Source organism: Scyliorhinus torazame, chromosome 27 (assembly GCF_047496885.1).
Source record: "Scyliorhinus torazame isolate Kashiwa2021f chromosome 27, sScyTor2.1, whole genome shotgun sequence".
Taxonomy (NCBI): domain Eukaryota; kingdom Metazoa; phylum Chordata; class Chondrichthyes; order Carcharhiniformes; family Scyliorhinidae; genus Scyliorhinus; species Scyliorhinus torazame.
Window position 1 is genome coordinate 35,667,401 of NC_092733.1, and position 23,469 is coordinate 35,690,869.

Here is a 23,469-nt window from a genome sequence, read left to right on the forward strand (position 1 = left end):
CTGCTCTGCAGGGATCCTATGATTGTCTGAAATTCCAGGGGAATGCAGAAAGCTGGATATAAAACGGGCTCAGTGGCAGGAGGTGAGGTGGTATTGTCGCTGGACTAGGCATCCAGAGACCCAGCCTAATGCTCTGGGGGAGGCGGGTTCAAATCCCAACATGGCAGATGATGGAATTAAATGTCTAACTGTTGTTAAATCCCGTCTGGTTCACTAATGCCCCTTTGGGGAAGGAAATCTGCCGCCCTTACCCGGTCTGGCCTACATGTGACTCCAGATCCACAGCAATGTGGTTGACTCTAAACTGTTCCTTGAAATGGGCAAGCGAGCCCCTCAGTTCGAAGGGCAATTTAGGGCTGGGCGACAAATGCTGGGCCCAGCTAGTGACAGCCATGAAAAAATAACAAATGGGTGATTTGTGGAGCTAGTGAGGTTCTGCAGGGTCCTCTGCTTTTTGTGATATTGTTATAACCTGCCTACTTACCATTGGCTGGGGACTAATGACTATCCCACAATCCTGTGGGAGTATGAGCTTCCCCAATGAGGGGGGGCGGAGAAACCACTAGTAAACTCCTAGTATAAATAAAGCTGGCCAGTTTGGAACCAACAGGAAGGAATGTGCAGCAAGGGAAGTTACTGCTACTGTTATGTTTATATGTTATAGTAAATAAATGTTATTACTTTGTATCCTTAAAACTCGTGCTGGATTCTTCGTGGCCCTTACAAAAGATTAAAAATTAATGATGATAGATTAATGTAGGGAGAATGATCGAGAGGTTTGTCGACAATACAAAAATTGGCCTGCAAATTTAGACTGCAAGATTCAACCTGGGGAAGGGTGAGGTGATGCATTTGGGGGGGTCAAACAGGACAATGGATTACACAATAAATGGGAGGACACAGAGAGGTGTAGAGGAAGCGAGGGAGCTTGGAGTGAAGGTCCACAGGTCGATGAGCGACCTCTTTCTGTGCCATCAGCTTTCTATGATTCTAATCCCCCTCTCCCCCCATCCCATCAATCAACCTGGAGGAACCTCTGCAAATACGAGGCCCAGCATTCTGCAGTTAGGGTTACAGGGACCGTTTCCAAGCAGTCAAGTGAGCGATCGTTTGAAAGGGGATCGAACTCCAGCAGGGGGCAATTGCTGAGGGGGCGGGGGGGGGGAGGTGGGGACACCACTGTGCCCGACGGTGGAATGTTGCTGCCACCCGCTGGCTCAACATGAGAACTGCAGCTGTCAAGGTCTCACATTTGCGTTCGGCCTCAACCCCTGGTTGTTGCTCGTGCCGACCTGTACAGGGGGTGGAGAATCAAGCCGCAGAAGAATTCACCCTCCCGTCGATGGTCTCTGTGATTGGCCCTGGCGAACAGGGAAAAGCAGATGAAACTGTCGCTCAGCTTCATCCATTCATATTATGTTTTCTCGATGTCACACCAGATGCGTTCACCCTCTCCATGTGGAATATCCACAGCAGAGCTTCAGGATTTAAAGTCGGGAGATGGGATGGAGGGGTGGGGGGAGGGGGGGTGGGGGTGGAAAGAAAAACATCTCCCTGCCAGAAGGAAAAAAAACAGCAGTAAAAACTGGGAAATAAGAATACTGGGTCCGAACTGTTACTTCCTATTGGGCAAAGGCCCCTTTGAACGGATGTTTGAATGTAACGTGACACTCGGGGAAGTTCTGCACAGAGAGGAAGAGAATGTCTGGAGGGAGATTGAAGCAAGAATTCAATTTGCTCAGACCTTTGCTGAGTTGAAACTCTTCAAGAGGGAGCTGATTTCTTGAATTGTATTCCAGAGAACTTTTTAACACTAACTTTTGAAGGTCCAACAAGGGACGGCGCAGTGCTTGACCTAGAGAACGAAGCCGGACAAGTGTTCGAGGTGGCAGTGGGGGAGCATTTTAGTGATAGCGATCACAACAGAATTAGGTTTTGAAATTTTTGTGGAAAAGGATACAGAAGGTCTGCAAAGAAGGGTTTTGGATTCGGGGAAGGCTGATTTTATTAAAATAAGACAAAATCTGGCCAAAGTACCACTGGCGGTGGGGGTGGGGGGGGGGGGGAGCGGGGGGGGTGGGGGCTTCATACAGGAATACAGGTCCAATGTGTTCTCTTCAGGGTGAAATGTAGAAGCAACAAGTCCAGAGGTCCCTGGATGTCTAGGAATATTTAGGATTTGATAGGAAGGAAAAAAGAGGCTTTTAACAGGTACAAAGGGAGCAAATTTACAGAGACCCTCGTGGATGTGCAGGGGACACACTCAAAAAAGCAATTCAGAGAGTAGAGAGGGGACATGGCAAAGCACTGGCGGGTAAGATTAGGGGGAATCCCAAGATATTCTTTAAATATCAAGGGAAGAGGATAACGAAGGAAAGAGTGGGACCCATTAGGGACCAAGGGGTAATCTGTGCGTCAAGCCGGATGACATTGGTAAGGTGTTAAACGAGTATGTCACGTCTGTTCTCACTTTGGGGAAGGAGGATGTGGGCACAGAATTCAGGCACAGGGACAGTGAGGTTCTTGACTAGTTTGGCATAGGGAATGAGGAGGTTTTGGAGGTTTTAGCGTGCTTGAAAGTGGACAAGTCCCCAGGTCCAGATGTGTTGTATCCCAGGCTGCAGTGGGAGATGAGGGAGGAGATTGCAGGGGCTCTGACCCAAATTTTTAATTCCTCTCTGGCCACAGGGGAGGTACCAGAGGACTGGAGGACAGCTAATGTGGTTCCACTTTTCAAGAAGGGTGGTAGAGATAATCCAGGGAATTACAGACCAGTGAGTCTCACGTTAGTGGTGGGGAAACTATTGGAGAAAATTCTGAAGGACAAAACCAATCTCCACTTGGAGAGGCAAGGTTTGATTTGGATAGTCAGCATGGCTTTGTCAGAGGGAGGTCATACCTCACAAATTTGATTGAATTTTTTGAGGAGATGACCAGGTGTGCAGATGAGGGTAGTGCAGTGGATGTAGATTATATGGATTTCAACAAAGTCTTTCACAAGGTCCCACATGAAAAGGTCCCACATGAGAATAATAAATAAGGATAAAGCACATAGGATCCAGGGCAACGTGGCAAGTTGGATCCTAAATTGGCATAGTGATCGGAGACAGAAGGTGGTGGTAGAAGGCTATTTGTGTGACTAGAGGCCGGTGTCCAGTGGTGTACCACAGGGATCAAGGGTTAACAGGCAGGCTGTGACGTCACTAATGGGAGGGGTTGGGTCTGATTTTAGTTTCATTTTCAGCCCTGCCCTGTATCTGTTTTTAGTTTCATTTTTAGAATTCTGCTCTAGGTTCTGAGGAAAGGAGGTGACTGACTTCTGAAAGCTTCTCTCCCAAGGACATTGTGAATAAACCTGTCAGCCACAGAGTGTTAACTTTATTAATAAGTGGCATTTGACCAGTGTGTGTGTGGATTTTGCTTCATTGAAACATTAGAAGTAGATGGGAAAGTTAGCTCAAAGACCTTTCTTTATTTTGTAAGAAATGTTTAACTGTTAATTGAAAAGCTGTTGGGGTCCCATCCTGTTTCCTGATGTAAATTGGGGTCTGGTCTGGGTATTGTAACAATCGAGAAGTTAGCCTGTCTGCTGTGACAGGATGAATGTTGACTTACTTTTGTTGCCCAGTTCTCTCTGTCCTTTCACCAGCTGCAAATGGTCGTTCCTTATTTGATCACCCAACTCTGCAAATGGAAGACAAACATCAGTTCACAGAATTTATAACAAATGCAATCTCTACCCAGTGTTTGAATCAATCACTTTGAGATTTAAGCATCGAAGCCTATTACATTGGCGACGAGGATAAATCGGACTATGGTCACGAGTTCCACAATTCGAGGGGGAAGGGGGCGCCAACCGAGATTTCCAGTGAAGGAAAGAGAAGTGATCTCGGCAGTTACAGTGAGTGAAAAATAATGACACAAACAGGAAAACTCGATCCTTTTGATCGGGGGGCTGGAGACTGGGGCCAATACATTGAGAGGCTCCAGTACTTTTTCACTGCTAATTACATTACTGGAGAAGACAAAGAATAAGTGAACTTGCTTACGATGTGCGGACCCCAGACTTATTAGAAGATGTCATTAGAAGTTTAAAATCTCCAAAAGCTCCGGATACCAAGCCGTTTGATCGGTTAGGGAAGGAACATTACAACGGCAGTGCCTCTAGCATAATGCAACGGGATAAATTCAATTCGGCCATCAGGAACCCAGGGGAGACCACTTCTGTATTTGGAGCAAGACTTCGTCAAACGGCTAAGCACCGGGAACTCGGCTGGTCATTCAGTGACATGTTACGCGATCGGTTGGTTTGCGGTGTTAACAATCTGACAATCCAAAGGAAACTGTTAGCAGAAACAAAAATATCCCCGGATAAAACGATAGGGATATCTGAAGCCACTAGATGTGCCTAAAATGCTTCTGAGCTACATTGTGTGCAGGACGGTGAGGTGAGTCAACTCTGGAGGGGAATGGCTACTCAATGAGGACTCCGAGTGGCAGGCAGAGAGGAGACCAAACAGAGATACCAGAAGCAGGATCGTGGACAGAAGCAAAAGAAAAAAACGGGCTGTCAGCCCAAGAATGTTGATATGGGTGTGGGGGAGATCATCCTCAGGATATCTGCCATCGCAAAGATTTAATTTGCTTCGATTGTAACAGGAAGGGCCACATTCAAGAACGGTGATGAGCCAGTTTAAAACAAAAACACATGAAGTAGAGGAAGATTCTGAGGAAGAATCCGAGACATTTAAGTTCAACATGGCCAAGTTGAACAAGGCGGCTCCCATCGAGATAGTCCTAATGGTAAACGGGCGACCATTGAGAATGGAGGTTGACACGGGCACTTTTGCCACAGTTGTGGGAGAACAAACCTTTGAGAATCTACGAGCAGGAGTCTAACCCCCTGAGGTTAAGCAGTGTGGCTGCCGAGTTAGTAACTTATACGGGGAAAACCCTAAGGATATTAAGTACCACAACTGCACCAGTGTCGTATCAGCATAAATCTGCTCAATTACCCAGGATCGTTGAGGGAGGTCAGAGGCCAAACTTCACGTGGCGTGACTGACTATGACAGGTAAAGCTATACTGGCCAGAAATGTTTAAAATATTGCGTGGAGCCTTTTAAGAGATTCTGTGCAAGTACGAAGATGTTTTTCAAAATGAGCTGGGGCGGATACAAGGGGCCAAGGCCAAAACGTATGTCAACCGCAGTCCACACCAAAATTCTTCAGAACCCGGCCTGTTCCATATGCTCTGCATCAGAAACTTGAGGCTGAATTGAGAAGCTTGAAGGATTTATAAGAAGCATAAGGCCGGTGTAGTTCTCTGACTGGGTGACTTCTATTGTTCCCGTTGTAAAACTTGACCGCACTGTCAGGATCTGTGGCGATTACGAACTCACCATGAACCAAACGGCCCAACTCAACAGGTGTCCTATCCTAAAGAGAGGAGATCTTTGCACAAAGCTGGGGGCGGGGGGGGGGGGGTGCTCACATATCCAAAGCTCGACTTGATCCATGCTTACCCAATACTTGAGCTCGACAAAGACTCCAGAAAATATGCAACGATCAACACAAATAAGGACATGCTCCGGGATACAAGATTGCCCTTTGGCATATTGTCTCCGTGCAAAATCTTCCAACGAATGATGGAGAATTTGCTGCAGGGAATTCTAAAAGTCGTGGTGCACTTGAACAATGTCCTGGTGACGGGGACTTCACAGGAGGAACATTTGGCCAGCCTGGAGGAAGTCCTAAAGAGGTTTAGAGACGCAAGACTGAAAAGGGAAAAAAAAAATCAGTTTTCAGGCCAGTGAAGTTACGTATTTGGGGTTTAAAGTTGGTGCCCTGGGCCGAGACCCCGAAGAAGGTCAGGTCGAAGCAATCAGAGAGGTTCCTGCATTGAGAAACATCCTGGAATTAAAATAATTTCTGGGTGTTGTCAATTATTACGGCTGATTTATACCAAACCTAGCAACCACATTGGGCCCTTGCATCACCTCCTAAAGAAATAGCAAGTTGCCACTGGAAAGATCCGCAACAGGCAACAGGCCTTCGAACAGGTCAGAGTGGCTGTACAATCGTCCAATTTACTAGTTCACTTTGACCCAGACAAGCAAGTAACCTTTACATAGAACATAGAACAGTACAGCACAGCAGCAGGGTGGAACTGGCTGTCACAAGGGGACATAATTTTAAGGTGATTGGAGGAAGGTACAGGGGAGATGTCAGAGGTAGGTTCTTTACACAGAGAGTGGTGGGTGTGTGGAATGCACTGCCAGCAGAGGTGGTGGAGTCAGAGTCATGAGGGCCATTTAAGCGACTCTTAGACGGGCACATGGACAGCAGTAAATTGAAGGGGTGTAGGTTAGGTTGATCTTAGATTAGGGTAAATGGTCGGCACAGCATCGTCGTGTGAAGCTTCGCCCTATGGGGTAGAGGAGCCGCCCTATCACACAAAATGGAAGACAGCACGATCGACCCACCGCTTTGGCCTCCTGGACAGTAACCAAGGCCGGAAAAAGATGTCCGGAAATTGAGGAGGAGGGCCTAGCAGTAGGATACAGGGTGAAAACGTTTCACCAATATGTTTACAGGCCGCCATTGTACCATCACCGCTGATCACAAACGGCTGTCGGCGAGGTTAGGCAGCCATTGCTTCGGCCTTGGGCTCTGGGTTTGGTTGCCTACGGTTACGTTTCCCAACATCGGCCCGGGACTCAGGTGTCCAATGCCGGCGCTCTGAGACGGCTCCCGCTCCCTCAGAGCGTGGTTCCGCCCTCGATGCCACAGGAAATTGCCCTGGCTTTAAATTTCTAGGGCACCTTGCCCGCATCATCATATTGGGCCCAGCCGTTCGCAGTCCTGTCTAAAATGAAGCGGATGGTTTCGGGCGGCCGACACGATAAATTGGAGCAGCTCAGACCCGACCAGCTGAGGAAGAACAAACTGAGGTGCGAAGGCGGGGTATTCCTTTGGTGTTCCCGGGCAGCGGTAGAACCTCCAGCGGGAGAGAGCTACACTGCACGCATCCCGGACAAGACCAAAATGAAGGTGCTGGCGAGGAGCGACATCTGGTTGCTGGGCATCGAAAGTTTGGTCCACTGGTGTGATTTCGGCCAGTTACAGCAGACCCTGCCGTCTGCAACTCAACCACATCCCTGGGAAAGGGCTGGCTGCCCTTGGGCAAGATTCCGAATAGATTTTTCTGGTCCCTTCCTGAGGAAAACGTTCCTGGTTCTGTGTGGTAGCCCGTTCTAAGTGGTCAGATGTCCAGGAAATATGTACAATTTTGGCAGCCGCCATCCACAGATCAAGGCAGATTTGTGCGATATCACGGCCTCCCAGAAGTTATTGTTTCGGATAACAGCACTGCTTTTACAAGGGAGGAACTGAGCCAAGGGTACCCGACACACCCACAGAGTCCCTTATCACCCAGCCCCAGCCTCGAGCGGCCTGGCGGAGACAGTGGTCCGGGCCTTCACACCCGCGATGGAGTAACAGCCAGATAGGCCATTGTGAATGAGCTAGACAATTACCCCCTGTCTTACAACACCACCTCCCCCATTGCCACCTGGGGGGGGGGGGGGGGTCACACGAGCGGATCTGCTGCTGGGGCGACGTCTCCGAACTCGGCCGGATCTGGCGTTCCCCAATTTGGCGGGAGGGCTGGAGGTGAGGCCAAACTTTGTGTGGTTTCAAGAAGGAATTAGATACAGTTCATGTGGGTAAAGGAATAAAAGGATATGGGGGGGGGGGGGGGGGGGGGGAAGGCGGGATCAGGGTATTGAACTTGATGATCAGCCATGATCATAATGAATGACGGAGCAGGCTCGAAGAGTCGAATGGCCTCCTCCTGCTTCTATTTTCTATATTTCGATGTAAATACCCAGAGGTATACGACAAAAGGTAACAGATCTTTCAAAGCAGATGATCTCAATTTTTTTGGAAACTGGGGGTCGGATCACCATGGTTACCTGTGGGGAATAGTCGCAAGGCCCGTATCCTATCTGGTGGACCTACAAAGGAGACAATTGGAAGGCGCGTGGACCACATAAGAAGGAGAGAGGCTGCGGCCCTGACTGCAGGACAAGTGGATCCTGTGGATTATCATAGATTATCATAGAATTTACAGTGCAGGAGGAGGCCATTCGGCCCGTCGAGTCTGCACCGGCTCTTGGAAAGAGCACCCTACACAAGGTCAACACCTCCACCCTATCCCCATAACCCAGTAACCCCACCCAACACTAAGGGCAATTTTGGACACTAAGGGCAATTTATCATGGCCAATCCACCTAACCTGTACATCTTTGGACTGTGGGAGGAAACCGGAGCACCCGGAGGAAACCCACGCAGACACGTCCCACACATTGCACTTACTCACTGGGCCACTGGGGGGCATTGGAGAGTCATTCTGAACGAATCCAATACTGGTCCAGTAATGAGGCGCCTCCGTTTGATTGGGCCGTATTGAACACGGGACACGCTGACAAACACTTACCCCTCTTCAGCTTTGCAATTTGCATCGTGACATCATCCCTGAAATCTTCAATTTCGGTGGAGACCTGTTTAACTGAAAACGAAAGAGTTATTGTCGGCACTCCCCCAACTCCAACCATCTCAAGCAACAGAACTGCCTCCAAATGGATGTGACTGAGGAACTTAGGGATGGACTAGCCAGCAATTCCCGCATCCTATGAAAGAATAAAGAAATTTAAGTGGGGCCTACTCTGAATTCTGTCCAACAACAAGCCGAGGTGACTTTGTTCTTTAAGGTGGGAAGTGGGGGGGGGCAGGTTTCCTGAGAAGGTGCTGGATATTCACACCTATAAACACTGGACAGAGCAGTTGTACTGACTCCGGGTGGGCTGCTAATCTCACAGGGAAGTCATTACGCATGTCAGGTTTTTGTTGGAGGCTATCAGTTTAATTCCATGATAGAATGGGAGTTAGGAATGTGGAGAGTAGCTAATTAGCATTTCTACCTGGATACAAGGCTTAGGTGATTCATGCTGCCATGGCATTAAGCCTTGAGAGTGAAATGATTCACAGAAAGCCATTGTGGTAGCGGGTTACTGTTTTTCTAAGGTATTCCCGCAACTCACAGGCACATGTCAGTCTGCAAGAATCTGACAGAGAGAGCAGGAGATAGAGGCAGCTAGCCCTGCACCTAAAGGAAAGAAAGAATATGACCCTATGTTTCACCCATGCAGAATGCAGGTGGGAGCTCACAGTCAGACTGAAGAGACTGAGCTCCTGAGGAATTAAAGGAGGCTGGAAGATCTGTCTAGCCTTGGCTAGAGAGAAGGAATCTCCAGGTCAACCCTCACAATGAAAGTTATTTCTGGGATTAATGCTGGCTGGGAAAGTAGGCCATTGGAAGTGGAGAATAGCTTTGGATTGGTTCTCGGAGAATGAAGTGCACCTTACAAAGTAAAGAAGAACTAAAACAGTAGATCTTTTGTATTGCTAAAAGTTAAATTGTGAGTGTGGTTGAGAGCCAAAGGTGCCGAACAAATAGTGTTTACCTAAGGTTGCATTTAGACTGTTTGTTACAGTGAAAGTCTTAAAACTTGAAAACTTGTTCGGTGATCCCTTCAGTCAGTTCTGAAGGATCATCAGCCTTCCCTTAAGATTCTCAACGCCACCCGCATATGACACACTTTCAAGAACTTACATTTCAACAATCCAACGACGAATATGATCATCAACAGGACAAAGAGCCCCAGGAGAACATAGGCAACGAGATTGGGGATCTTCTTCCCATCCGCTCCTGCTGTTCCTTTACCGGGGCCTGGAATGGGAAATGGAGATGAGAAAGTACGTTGTGAAATTTTCTGCAGAACCTTTCCGTCTGGTTGTGAATGATCGAGGCGTCGATCCCACGGTGGGTGAAACTGGGGAATTCATGGCCAGAAAGTAGGAGATGGCAGAGGCTTCGAACAAGCTTCACAGTAGAAGATACAAAAAACAACCCAGGAGTAGTAGATAATCAATAGGCAAATTGGGAGGGAGGACCCCAAAATAATTACGAGAGGAAAACTGATGGGACAAAAGATTGACTTCAAAAGTCCGCTGAACTTGAGCACCTGCCTTGAAAGAAGGCAAATGCATTGTTCACATTCATGTCGAAATGGCTAGAATACAAGAGGAGGGATGTACATCTGAGGCTGTATAAGGCTCTGGTCAGACCCCATTTGGAGTATTGTGAGCAGTTTTGGGCCCCGTATCTAAGGAAGGATGTGCTGGCCTTGGAAAGGGTCCAGAGGAGGTTCGCAAGAATTGACGATATTGAATTGTTTCTGCCCTCAGTCTAGTCTCAGTCAACCCCTGAGTCGGATTGTAGGTATTGATTTATTTTATTTCAAATAGCTTGCAAGCTCCACTCACTCTGATTAAAAAGGCAGGAGACTCCACGTCTCTTGACACTTCCAGAGCGAGTGAGACAAAGGGAGCACAGCATCTGGTTTCACACACATGGATTCAGCATCGAGTTTCACATACGCACGACCAAATAAGGTAACGGTGACAAATACAAAGCTCCCAAAGGCTTTCCTCCGCGTTCCTTAATTCTGAGACCCCTCTCACCAGTCTCTCCTGTAACAAAGAAATGGTCCTAATGGCTGCCCATCCCCCTCTTCATGCTTTGCGAAATCCCAGTTACCGGCAATTAGACTGCTACCCATTTTCTCCAGCCTAAGCTAGAGATGTTTAAAAGTCCGCTACCCTCATCCTCTAATCGTCTGTATTAGTATCTACTCCTAACTTTACCGAACTACTTATTCCTCAGACTGATCCCTGGAATGAAGAGCTTGTCGTATGAGGAACGTCTGTACTCGTTCGAGTTTAGAAGGATGATGGGGGACCTTATTGAAACTTACAGGATACTGTGAGGCCTGGGTAGAGTGGACGTGGAGAGGATGTTTCCACTTGCAGGAAAAACTAGAACCAGAGGACACAGCCTCAGACTGAAGGGACGATCCTTTAAAACAGAGATGAGGAGGAATTTCTTCAGCCAGAGGGTGGTGAATCTGTGGAACTCTTTGCCGCAGAAGGCTGTGGAGGCCAAATCACTGAGTGTCTTTAAGACAGAGACAGATCGGTTCTTGATCAATAAGGGGATCAGGGGTAATATGGAGAGGACAGGAGAATGGGGATGAGAAAAATATCAGCCATGATTGAATCGTGGAGCAGATCCGATGGGCCGAATGGCCTAATTCTGCTCCTATGTCTTATGGACTTATGGATTTATCGGAGAAAGGTCTCAGTGGGTGGGAGAATCACAATCTCTATTTCAGAATGGAGGGAGACAGAAAGTAGGAATCTATAGGCTGGTTAGTGTGACATCTGTCACTGGGAAAATGCTGGAATCCATTCTTGCCGAAGTAGTGGCCGAACATTTAGAAAAATCATAATTTTCTGGAACAACGTGCCAGTTTTGCCCCCTTTATCTAAGGAAAGATGTACTGGCATTGGAGGCAGTCCAGAGAAGGTTGACTAGGCTGATCCCGGAGATGGGGGGGGGGGGGGGGGTGTTTCTAATGAGGCGAGGTTGAGTAGGCCGGGCTGTATTCATTGGAGTTTAGAATGAGAGAGGCGACCTTATTGAGGCGTATCGGATTCTCAGGGGGCTCGACAGGGTCGATGCTGAGAGGTTGTTTCCTCTTGTGGGAGAGTCTCGGACCAGAGGGTGTGATCCCAGTGAGGGGTCGCCCATTTGAGACAGAGATGAGGAGGAATTTCTTCGCTCAGAGGGGAGTGAATCTGTGGAATTCTTTACCGCAGAGAGCTGTAGAGGCTGGACCGTTCAGTATGTTCAAGGCTGAGAGAGACAGATTTTTAATCAGCGAGGGAATCAAGGGTTATGGGGATAAGGCGGGAAAGTGGAGCTGAGGCTTATATCAGATCAGTCATGATCTCATTGAATGTCCGAGCAGACTCGATGGGCCGAATGGTCTACTTCTGCTCCTAGATCCTATGGTCTTATAATACAATCAGGCAGAATCAACATGGTTTAGTGAAAGGGAAACTATGTTTGACAAGTTTTACAGTCCTTTGAGGATGTAAAAAGCAGGGTGGATAAAGGGGAACCACTAGATGTGGTGCATTTAATAAGATGCCACTTAAAAGGCTACTGGACAAAATAAGATTTCATGATGTTGGGTTTAACATAATAGAATGTTAGGGGATTTGGCTAACAGGAAACAGAGAGTCAGGATAAATGGGTCAATTTCAGGTTGGAAAACTGTAACTAGTGGTGTTTTGCAGGGATCAGTGCTGGGGCCTCAACTATTCGGAATCTACGTCAATAACTTGGATGACAGGACCAACTGTAATGTTGCTGATGATACAGAGATAGGTAAGAATGTGGAGGGAGTGACGTAGTGGTATTGTTGCTGGACTAGTAACCAGAGACCCAGGGTAATGGTCTGGAGACCTGGGTCCGAATCCCACCACGCCAAAATAATTAAAAGTCCAATGATTTTTTAAAAATAAATTTAGAGTACCCGATTCATTTTTCCCAATTAAGGGCAATTTAGCGTGGCCAATCCACCTACCTTGCACATCTTTTGGGTTGTGGGGGCGAAACCCACGCAAACACGGGGCGAGTGTGCAAACTCCACACGCACGGTGACCCAGAGCCGGGATCGAACCTGGGACCTCGCCGCCGTGAGGCAGCAATGCTAACCAACCTGCCACCGTGCTGCCCTTAAAAGTCCAATGATGACCATGTAACCATTGTCAATTGTTGTAAAACCCCGTCTGGTTCACTAATCCCCTTTAAGGAAGGAAATCTGCAGTCCTTACCCAGCCTGGCCTACATGTGACTCCAGGAGATCTCTCTTTCTCAAAAGAATATCTCTGTGAACCAAGTATGTGGCATTGGTAGTTAAAGTGGATTGAGAGCTGAGATGGTGTTTTCCCTTGTTTAAGTGGGAATAAAGATAGCAGTTAAGGATATTGTATTCACTGTATTGAGTAGTCTTGTTTAAGGGGTAATTGTAAGTTATTTTCTAGTGTGATGTTAAATATTTTAATACTGTGTTGGTAATCAAGTTTGTTTTAATGTCCCATGCCCCCCATTTCTTTCTGAAGTCACTCCTCGAGTGAGCTGCCCTTTTCTCACAGTCTTCCCAAATTAAAGTAAAATATTGGGGTTTCTGTCAAGGATTTGAGCCACTGTTGGGAACTGGTCTGAGAATGTAATAGATGGGGTTTTACAACAATCAATGATAATTACCATGGTCACCATCATTGAGACGAACTTTATAATCCATATGTATTAATTGAATTAAATTCTACTAGCTGCTGTGGTGGGATTTGAACCCGTATCCACCCCCAGAGCAGGGGCCTGGGGCCTCTTGTTGGCTCGTGAAGAGTCTGGGCAATGGAAAGTGCACATTTAGTACCTCAGCTATCCCTCCTGTCTCCACAAGAGGGCGTTCCATTAGCATGCCTCATCCACTCTACATTTCCTTTGACAACTATTTTACAATTCAACTGCTCAAGAAATTAAAGTTCTGTTTCCTGTTACCCGTCAACCAAGTTTCACAGCGGGCTTTCAATGGAGCCCCCAGTCGTGGGAGGTGGCGGGATGTGAAATTTTAATTTTTATTTCTACAGATGCAGAATTGAAGTGTTTGAGGCCTGTTGCGCCCCATGCCGGCCTGTGGCGCGATCTTACGTGAGACACATTTGGAAAGGAATTCTGGTTGGCTCAACATGTTTTTAAACTGTTGTCCTCACTTCAAGATAAATCCAGAATTTCATAGTTGTGCGTGCGTGTGTAATGTGGACGGTTTATCTCGCCTATGTCACAAATGGGGAGAACTGGAGAATGGCAGCTTGCATGGACACTCGGGGCCAGCAAGGGTGAGTCACTGGTGGGGGCGGGTAGGTGGGCATCGTGGTTAGGCCCAGCGTTTATTGCCCATCCCTAGTTGCCCTTCAGAAGGTGGGGGGTGAGCTTCCTTCTTGAACCGCTGCGGTACCCGAGGTGCAGGTACACCCACAGTGCTGTTAGGGAGGGAGTTCCAGGATTTTGCCCCAGCGACAGTGAAGGAATGGCCGATATATTTCTCAGTCGGGCTGGTGAGTGACTTGGGGGGGAGCCTCCAGGTGGTGGGGTTCCCAGGTTTCTGCTGCTCTTGTCCTTCTAGGCGGTAGTGGTCGTGGGTTTGGAAGGTGCTGCCTAAGGAGCCTTGGTGAGTTGCTGCAGTGCATCTTGTAGATGGTGCACACGGCTGTCACTGTGCGTCGGTGGTGGAGGGAGTGAATGTTTGCGGAAGGGGGAGCAATCAAGCGGGGCTGCTTTGTCCTGGATGGTGTTGAGCTTCTTGAGTGTTGTTGGAGCTGCGCTCATCCAGGCAAGTGGAGAGTATTCCATCACACTCCTGACTTGTACCTTGTAGATGGTGGACAGGCTTTGAGGGGTCAGAAGGTGAGTTACTCACCGTGAGATTCCTAATCTTTGACCTGCCCTGGTAGCCACAGTATGAATGTGGCTAATTCAATTCAGTTTCTGATCAATGGTAACCCCCAGGATGTTGATTGTGGGGGATTCAGCGATGGTAATGCCATTGAATGTCAAGGGGCAAGGTTAGAGCCATGAAGGAGTGGCAGAGAGATTCAGGGGAGGACAGAGAGTGGGATTGGGATATGGAGGAATGAAATGGGAAGGGCATAATAATAACAATAAAATAATATTTATTAGTGTCACAAGCAGGCTCACATTAACACTGCAATGAAGCTGCTGTGAAAATCCCCTAGTCGCCACATTCCGGCGCCTGTTCGGGTACACAGAGGGAGAATTCAGAATGTCCAATTCACCTAACAGCACGTCTTTCGGGACTTGTGGGAGGAAACCGGAGCACCCGGAGGAAACCCACACAGACACGGGGAGAACGTGCAGACTCCACACAGATAGTGACCCAAGGCGGGAATCAAACCCGGGGCCCTGGTGCTGTGAAGCAACAGTGCTAACCACTGTGTTAATACCCCGAGTGCGGTGGGGGTGGGGGGGGGAAATGTCTGCTGGGAACAGTCAGTCAAGATAAGAAAATGAGGGGACCGAATAGAGGTCTCGCTGCTGTCTAACTGTGTGTCCTTCTCAGGACAGTGACTGGCAGAGTCCTTAAAGGGCTTTGAGTTCACCTACAACATTTAATTTACCCTCGTTGAGAGTAATCGAGGGGCAATGTCCTTTACAATGCACAAAAGGGAGGGAAGGGGGGTTCAGTCATGTCTCATGAGTGGTGAGTACAACATTGGACACCAAGATGAACATTCAACGGAGAGTGAACAGGAAAACAGACCATTGTTTCTTCCACCAGAAAGGAAATGTCCCTAACTCCCCCGTAACCATCAAAGTACGTCATCCGTGAGGCCTAACTCCCCCGTAACCATCAATGTGTGTCACCCGTGAGGCCTAACTCCCCCGTAACCATCAATGTGCATCATCTGTGAGGCCTAACTCCCCCGTAACCATCAATGTGTGTCACCCGTGAGGCCTAACTCCCCCGTAAGCATCAATGTGCGTCATCCGTGAGGCCTAACTCCCCCGCAACCATCAATGTGCGCTATCCGTGAGGCCTAACTCCCCCATAACCATCAAGGTGCATAATCTGTGAGGCCTAACTCCCCTGTAACCATCAATCTGCGTCAACTGTGAGGCCTAACTCCCCCGTAAGCATCAATGTGCATCATCCGTGAGGCCTAACTCCCCCGTAACCATCAATGTGCATCATCCGTGAGGCCTAACTCCCCCGAACCATCAATGTGCATCATCCGTGAGGCCTAACTCCCCCGTAACCATCAATGTGCGTCATCCGTGAGGCGTGCCAATACATTTAGCTCTCGGGCTAGGTTAATCTCAACAGAAAGCGATGACTGAGTGAAACCTGTGCAATGTGAAAAATTTACAAGTGAAATTTAATTTTTTTAGAAGCACCCTTTGCGTCCTCAATATGTAATGGGAATGGGATTGGGCGGGAAAGTTGTGGCTGTGATGTGGAGCCTCCCGGTTTTCCCAGGAGGCTCTTTTACAGTTGTAGCCAGGTAAAATGGCTAACTCCCAATTTAGAATGGCGAACGGCAAAGGCTGATGGGAAAGTCAGCCAACAGGACACAAACGAGCAGCTGCAGGTTGAGCGTGTATTTACCTCTGGAAAGGCCAGACAAGATCGATACCGGCAACCATCAGCATAACAAAACACCAGCCATCTGCATACGAATGAACAATCCCCGGGAACAATGAGTAACATTTAGACACATGAAGCCAACCCAGACTCATCGGCGCCAGCAGAAGCTGACACAATGGGAGGTGAACGACCACCTCAAGACCGCCCATCGATCAGGGGACCGCTCCAGCATTGGAGAAAATCGAACCAAGTGATTGGGACAAAGTCTCACTTGGAACCAGGTACAGGGTCCGCCCCGAAAGGCGGGAAGCCCCCTGGGGACTATAAGAATCAAGCCCAAGTTCAAATCGTTCTTTTTGACCGGGTCACTCAGCAACGCGAACCAACCCTTGACAGTGACCGGTCCAGCCACCGCTGATATCCAGTAAGTCTTTCTTCAACGCTCGCTACGAGATAGGTGCTCCTAGCTACCAATCTGTACCAACTTCGAATCCCGCAGGCTCAGAACCCGAACAAAAGGCCATTTGTTTCCCTGACCTGGTGGGCCAGTCCGAAGTTAAGTATTGGCCTGTTAGTCGTAGAAGTAGCTTAGACGTAGAATTTATGCATGAGTAGTGATTACTGTGTATAATAAATGTGTTTTGATTTAAATCTTACTAAGCGGCGTATTGGATTATTGATCATTACTCGGACTTGAACCACGTGGCGGTATCAGAAAGATACCTGGCGACTCGAGAGCAAAGGTGATAAAACAGAGCAATTAAACTAAGGCAAAGTTAGCAACACAGTCCACCCATAGGTGCAGCAATGTCAGGATTCACCAATGAAAAGCTTCCCCTGTCGCAGGAATTACATGCATTCCCCCTGCACACTGTCGGAGCTTAGACGTTTAGTCCGGTGGGGAATGGGGAAAGAACGAATGGAAAAGGCACACGCTTCCGGTTACACCAGCAGGAATGACATACTATTGATAAAATCTACCCCACCCCCCCCTCCGTAGGCTCTCTCAGCAACCCATCCCCATCTTATTTCCCTGTGTACGTCTCCATTCTTCCTGCATCGATTTGCTTCTCTACTCAATAATGTCGAAGAATTTCTGTCTCTCTCACCTGGGGGTCAGCAAAGTAACATTAGTAATGGTCGCTCGCATAAGGGCGGTACAGTAGCACAGTGGTTAGCACTGCTGCCTCACAGCACCAGGGACCCGGGTTCAATTCTAGCCTTGGGTCACTGCCTGTGCGGAGTCTGCACGTTCTCCCCGTGTCTTAGAACCTTAGTTAGGCCATAGAACCTTAGTTAGGCCACACTTGGAGTATAGTGCTCAATTCTGGTCGCCACACTACCAGAAGGATGTGGAGGCTTTAGAGAGGGTGCAGAAGAGATTTACCAGAATGTTGCCTGGTATGGAGGGCATTAGCTATGAGGAGCGGTTAAATAAACTCGGTTTGTTCTCACTGGAACGAAGGAGGTTGAGGGGCGACCTGATAGAGGTCTACAAAATTATGAGGGGCATAGACAGAGTGGATAGTCAGAGGCTTTTCCCCAGGGTAGAGGGGTCAATTACTAGGGGGCATAGGTTTAAGGTGAAAGGGGCAAGGTTTAGAGTAGATGTACGAGGCAAGTTTTTGTACACAGAGGGTAGTGGGTGCCTGGAACCCGCTGCCGGAGGAGGTGGTGGAAGCAGGGACGATAGTGACATTTAAGGGGCATCTTGACAAATACATGAATAGGATGGGAGTAGAGGGATACGGACCCAGGAAGTGTAGAAGATTGTAGTTTAGTCGGGCAGCATGGTCGGCACGGGCTTGGAGGGCCGAAGGGCCTATTCCTGTGCTGTACATTTCTTTGTTCTTGTCTGCATGGGTTTCCTCCGGGCGCTCCAGTTTCCTCCCACAGTCCAAAGATGTACAGGTTAGGTGGATCGACTGTGCTAAAATTGCCCCCATGTTGCCCACAGAAGTTAGGTTGGGTTATGGAAATGGGAGGGGGGGGGGGGGGCGGGGGGGGGGAAGTGGGCCTAGGTAGGGTGGCTCTTTCAGAGGGTCGGTGCAGACTCAATGGGCTGAATAGCCTCCCTCTGCACTGGAGGGACTCTAAGGAGCTGATATGGAACGTGAGCCTGACACACCTCGAGCACAGCATCGCCCTGCAGCAGCAGAGAAAGCATTCGCAGACGCCAGAGATTGTTGTCTGCCGACCGTTTTATTAACTGCGCAGCGTGTTCACTGAGGAAGAAAATCTCGCCTTTCCAAAACAGAAGCAGGGAGTAAAAATGCATCTTGGCAATCGACCAGGCAGAACCAAGATTCCATTTCTGGACATAATTAGCATTTTCTGCTTCCTTATAGAGGATAAGAGTTTGAACAAGAGAACATTCCAAATTCCCATCTGCCGCTTGCTCGCTCTGTACTCATTTACATCAATATGATGTCAAGTTAAATTGTTTGTTCTGGGCCTGAAAACTCCCAGGATTAACTCCCTCGATCCTGTCGTGAGCAACGTGCTGGAAAGACCAGAAGGTTATTGTAAAAATTGTGTGATTTATTTTCAATTTCATCGGACGGTTTCGAGGAAGGGGAGAAGGATTTACATTTACACAGCGCTTCTCATCGTCGCCGCACCTCACAGTGCTCCACGGCCAACCGGGGCGTAACGAGGGAAGCGTGGCAGCCACGATGTGCACAGCAAGAGTTCACGGACGTCGCCAATGGGCCGATGACCTGATCATCCGGCTCTTGTGATGTTGATTGAGGGCTGAATCTTTGGCCAGGACACTGGGGATAAGCTCCTCTTACTCTTCCTCGAAATGGTGTAATGGGGTCTTTTGCGTCCACCTGAGCTGGGGGGGGGGGGGGGGGGGGGTATGGGTGGGGGGCTCAATTTCTGGTCTCATCCGAAAGATGAAGACGCCTCCGGCAGTGCAGCACTCTCTGAGTGATGGTGTCGACCTTGGACTTTATGCTCAAACATCCGATGAGAAAGGTATTGGCGGCGGGGGAGATGAAGGCTATTTAATCGGATATGGCGATTGGCTGTGAGAGCTCCAACCAGAATCGGTAAATCTACTTTTCCCTCGGAGGTGTGTGTGGTGGGCGGGGTGATGGGCTTTGGTGGGCAGTTAGGGAGGAATGAAAAGGGGCGGGTGACGTATCGGGGGAGGGGTAACTCCCTATGTACATCACTTATTGACGCGCGCCCTCCTTACTCCCCACCTTCTCAACGAGGCCCTTTCAAAAATAGCCTTTCGCACTCTGACCCGCCTGCTACAGCCCAGCGTTTTGTGACTGCGCAGGGAGATTGAAGCCCTTAATTGTCTCTCGACTGAACAGTTAAGGGCCTCGATTGGCCTAAGGGTGTGGGGGTGGGGGTGGGGGGGGGGGGGGGGTGAAAGCCTAGTGGGTGACTTGCTCACCCATCATAATTATGGTTGGGTAATTGGCAGGAAGGAGATGGGTGGGGGACCCAACATTCTTTACATGTCCATCCCCCCCACCTGAAAACAGACCCGGTTGGGAGTGAAAGGGGTGGGGTTTGAGCATAAAACCTGCACCTCTAGTTCTGAAACCGGGAGAGAGAGAGAGAGAGGAACGGAACCCAGTGGCGATATATCTAAATGTATGCAAGCCCTCCCAAAATTCGAAGAGAAGTTGGTAGAAACCTTCTTTAAGACTTTAGAGAAAATAGCAACCCAAATGGAGTGGCCTAAGGAAAAGTGACCGTTACCCAAGCCAAGCAAATTGACGGGGTGGGTCGAGGAAGTTTATGCTTCCCTATCAGAATGGGAGCCGAAGAATTATGACGCGGTAAGAAGGGCTATTCTGGATGCGTATGAATTTGTTCCCGAAGCATATAGGCAAAGATTTTGGGAAGTTTTATCAGAATTATTGGTTAATTCTCTTGTGTTGTGACTCCGGGGCCTGTGGGGCTGAAATTGACCGTTCACTAGCCCGAGAGGGGGAGGGGGGATGTAACGTGATTTTACGACTTGTTTAACTGTTAATTGAAACGCTATTTTCTGTGATGTTGATGCGATTCCTCCTGTGCTAATAAGAATAATTTTTTTTAAATAAAAAAGATCCCTATTTGTTAGTGGAATCACCCCTGGGGCAAAGTACTCTTTCCTCACAGTTTGCAAACGGAATCATTGTTAGGGGTCTCGTCCAGTTGCTAATATAAATGATGTCTGGTCCGCTAGCATAACAAAAATTGGGGGTTCGTCCGGGATTTAAAGGTATAATTCTTTGTTTGTTTTGGGAAACAAAGAGTGAGTGTAAGGAGCATGGGTGGGATTCTCCGATATCGGCGCGATGTTCGGCGACTGGTGCCAAAAACGGGGCGAATCAGTCCGGCATCGCGCCGCCCCAAAGGTGCGTAAGTCTCCGCATCTTGAGGGGCCAAGCCCTCACCTTGAGGGGCTAGGCCCGCGCCGGACTGGTTTCCGCCCCGCCAGCTGGTGGGAAAGGCCTTTGGTGCCCCGCCAGCTGGCGCGGAAATGACATTGCCGGGCGGTGCATGCGCGGGAGCGTTAGCGGCCACTGACGGCATCCCTGCGCATGCGCAGTGGAGGGGGTCTCTTCCGCTTCCGCCATGTTGGAGACCGTGGCGAAGGCGAAAGGAAAAGAGTGCCCCCACGGTACAGGCCTGCCCGCGGATTGGTGGGCCCCGATCGCGGGCCAGGCCACCGTGAGGGCACCCCCCGGGGCCAGATCGCCCCGCGCCCCCCCCCAGGACCCCGGAGCCCGCCCACGCCGCCGTGTCCCGCTGTCCCAAAGGTGGTTCAATCCACGGCGGTTGGCGTGGGTCGACAGCGGCGGGACTTCGGCCCATCGCGGACCGGAGAATCGCCGGGGGATTCCTGCCGAATCCGCCCCCGCCGGATCTCTGGTGGTGGAGAATTCGCGACACGGCGGGGGCGGGATTCACGCCGGCCCCCGGCTATTCTCCGACCCGGTGGGGGGTCGGAGAATCGCGCCCCTGGTGTTTTCAATCAGGTGTTGAATTCTGTCAGTTTAAATAGGGAGTGATTGGTACAATTGCTCTTTCAGTGGCTAAGAGTTTCTTCGGAAGAGGTCTGTCATGGGAATGACACTTTAGAACATAGAACATAGAACATACAGTGCAGAAGGAGGCCATTCAGCCCATCGAGTCTGCACTGGCTCTTGGAAAGAGCACCCTACCCAAGGTCAACACCTCCACCCTATCCCCCCTAACCCAGTAACCCCACCCAACACTAAGGGCAATTTTGGACACTAAGGGCAATTTATCACGGCCAATCCACCTAACCTGTACATCTTTGGACTGTGGGAGGAAACCGGACTACCCGGAGGAAATCCACGCACACACGGGGAGGATGTGCAGACATGGCACAGACAGTGACCCACATTTAAGAAATGCTTGTCTTCTGAAGTGGCTGCAGTGATGTCAGTGTGTGGGTGGGGCTCTGGCTCTAGCTCTGCTTTTCACTTTCGTTTTGAGCTGCAAGTTGGTCTCTCTCTCTCTCTGCCTGCTAAAGAATATCTCCAGATCTCTTGATGATTTCAAAGTAATACCTGTTTCTGTAAGGAATGCAAACGTACTGTCTTTGTTAACAAGGGTCTTTGACTTCTGGATGTTGTTAGGAAAGTTACTAAGGGTTACCTATAGAGTACTGTATCTTTGAGGGGGTATCAGTGATGGTAGTTGATAAGATGTTTACTGTGTGTTTATAAAATGTTTCCTGGATTCATAGAATAAACATTGTTTTTGTTTAAAAATACTTATAGCTCTCTGTTGCATCACACCTGTAAAGTGGGCCCTTGCGCTCCCCATAACCAAAATCTATTAAATGTTGGTGGTCAGGTGAACTCCATGATATACAGGTTGCTGTATCAGGCTCCTGTGGCAAGTGTACAGATGAATAGGACAACATTGGACTATTTTCGACTGCACCGGGGTACGAGACAGGGATGCCCCCTCTCCCCACTGTTGTTCACGCTAGCTATAGATCCACTGGCAATTGCTCTGAGAGCCTCAAGGGGCTGGAAGGGGCTGGTCTGGGGGGGGGGGGGGGGGCGGGTAGGTGGCGGGTGGAGACAGAGTCTCGCTCTATGCAGACGACCTGCTTCTGTATGTATCGGACCCATTAGAGGGGCTGGAAGAAATCATGAGGATTCTCGGGGAATTTGGCCGGTTTTCGGGGTATGAGCTAAATATGGGGAAAAGTGAGATGTTTGCGGTCCAGGCGAGGGGACAGGAGAGGCGATTGGGGGAGCTGCCGTTTAGATTAGTAGGGGGAAGCTTTAGGTATCTAGGCATTCAAGTGGCGCGGGAATGGGAACGGCTGCATAAACTAAATCTGGCCCGACTAGTAGACCAAATGAAGGACGATTTTCGGAGATGGGACGTGCTCCCGCTGTCATTAGCTGGGAGGGTGCAGACGGTGAAGATGACAGTCCTCCCGAGATTCCTGTTCGTGTTTCAATGTTTCCCCATCTTTATTCCGCAGTCCTTTTTTAAACGGGTCAACAAAGTGATCACTGGCTTTGTTTGGGCGGGCAAGACCCTGCGAGTAAGGAAAGTAATACTTGAGCGGAGTCGGGGAGAGGGCGGGCTGGCGCTGCCAAATTATAGCAACTATTACTGGGCGGCGAATATAGCCATGATCAGGAAGTGGGTGGTGGGGAGGGGTCGGCATGGGAGCGTATGGAGGCGGCTTCATGCAAGGGCACCAGCTTGGGGGCGTTGGCAACTGCGCCTCTGCCATTCCCGCCGGCACGGTACTCCACCAGCCCCGTGGTGGTGGTGGCCCTGAGAGTCTGAGGGCAATGGAGGAGACATGTGGGAGCAGAGGGAGCATCGGTCTGGTCCCCAATCTGTAATAATCACCGGTTTGCCCCGGGAAGTATGGATGGGGGGTTCCGGATATAGCGGAGAGCAGGGATTGAGAGGATGGGGGATATGTTTATAGAGGGGAGCTTTCCGAGTATGAGGGCGCTGGAGGAAAAGTTTGGGTTGGTGAGGGGAAACAAATTCAGGTATCTGCAGGTGCGGGACTTCCTTCGTAAACAGGTGTCAACCTTCCCGCTCCTACCGCTGAGGGGGATTCAGGACAGGATAGTTTCCAGAGGGTGGGTAGGAGAAGGGAGCATCTCGGACATTTACAAGGAACTTATGGGGTCAGAGGAGACGCAGACCGAGGAGCTGAAGCGCAAATGGGAGGAGGAACCGGGAGGAGACATGGAGGATGGTCTATGGGCGGACATGTTGAGTAGAGTCAACGCATCCACAACATGTGCCAGGCTCAGCCTGATACAATTTAAGGTCGTTCACTGGGCTCACATGACAGTGGCCCG

At 49.3% G+C, this 23,469-nt stretch overlaps 1 protein-coding gene across 2 annotated transcripts in view; it reads right to left on the reverse strand.

The window, feature by feature from the left end:
- The window catches only part of LOC140403350 (uncharacterized), a 153,271-nt gene that overhangs the window by 15,782 nt on the left and 114,020 nt on the right, over positions 1-23,469 (reverse strand). For both annotated transcript variants that reach the window (XM_072491251.1, XM_072491250.1), the window contains 3 exons: positions 9,676-9,792; positions 8,500-8,571; positions 3,616-3,684 (listed from right to left, as the gene is read on the reverse strand). In XM_072491251.1, coding sequence (XP_072347352.1) covers positions 3,616-3,684; positions 8,500-8,571; positions 9,676-9,792 — 258 coding nt within the window. The remainder of the gene's footprint in view (positions 1-3,615; positions 3,685-8,499; positions 8,572-9,675; positions 9,793-23,469) is intronic.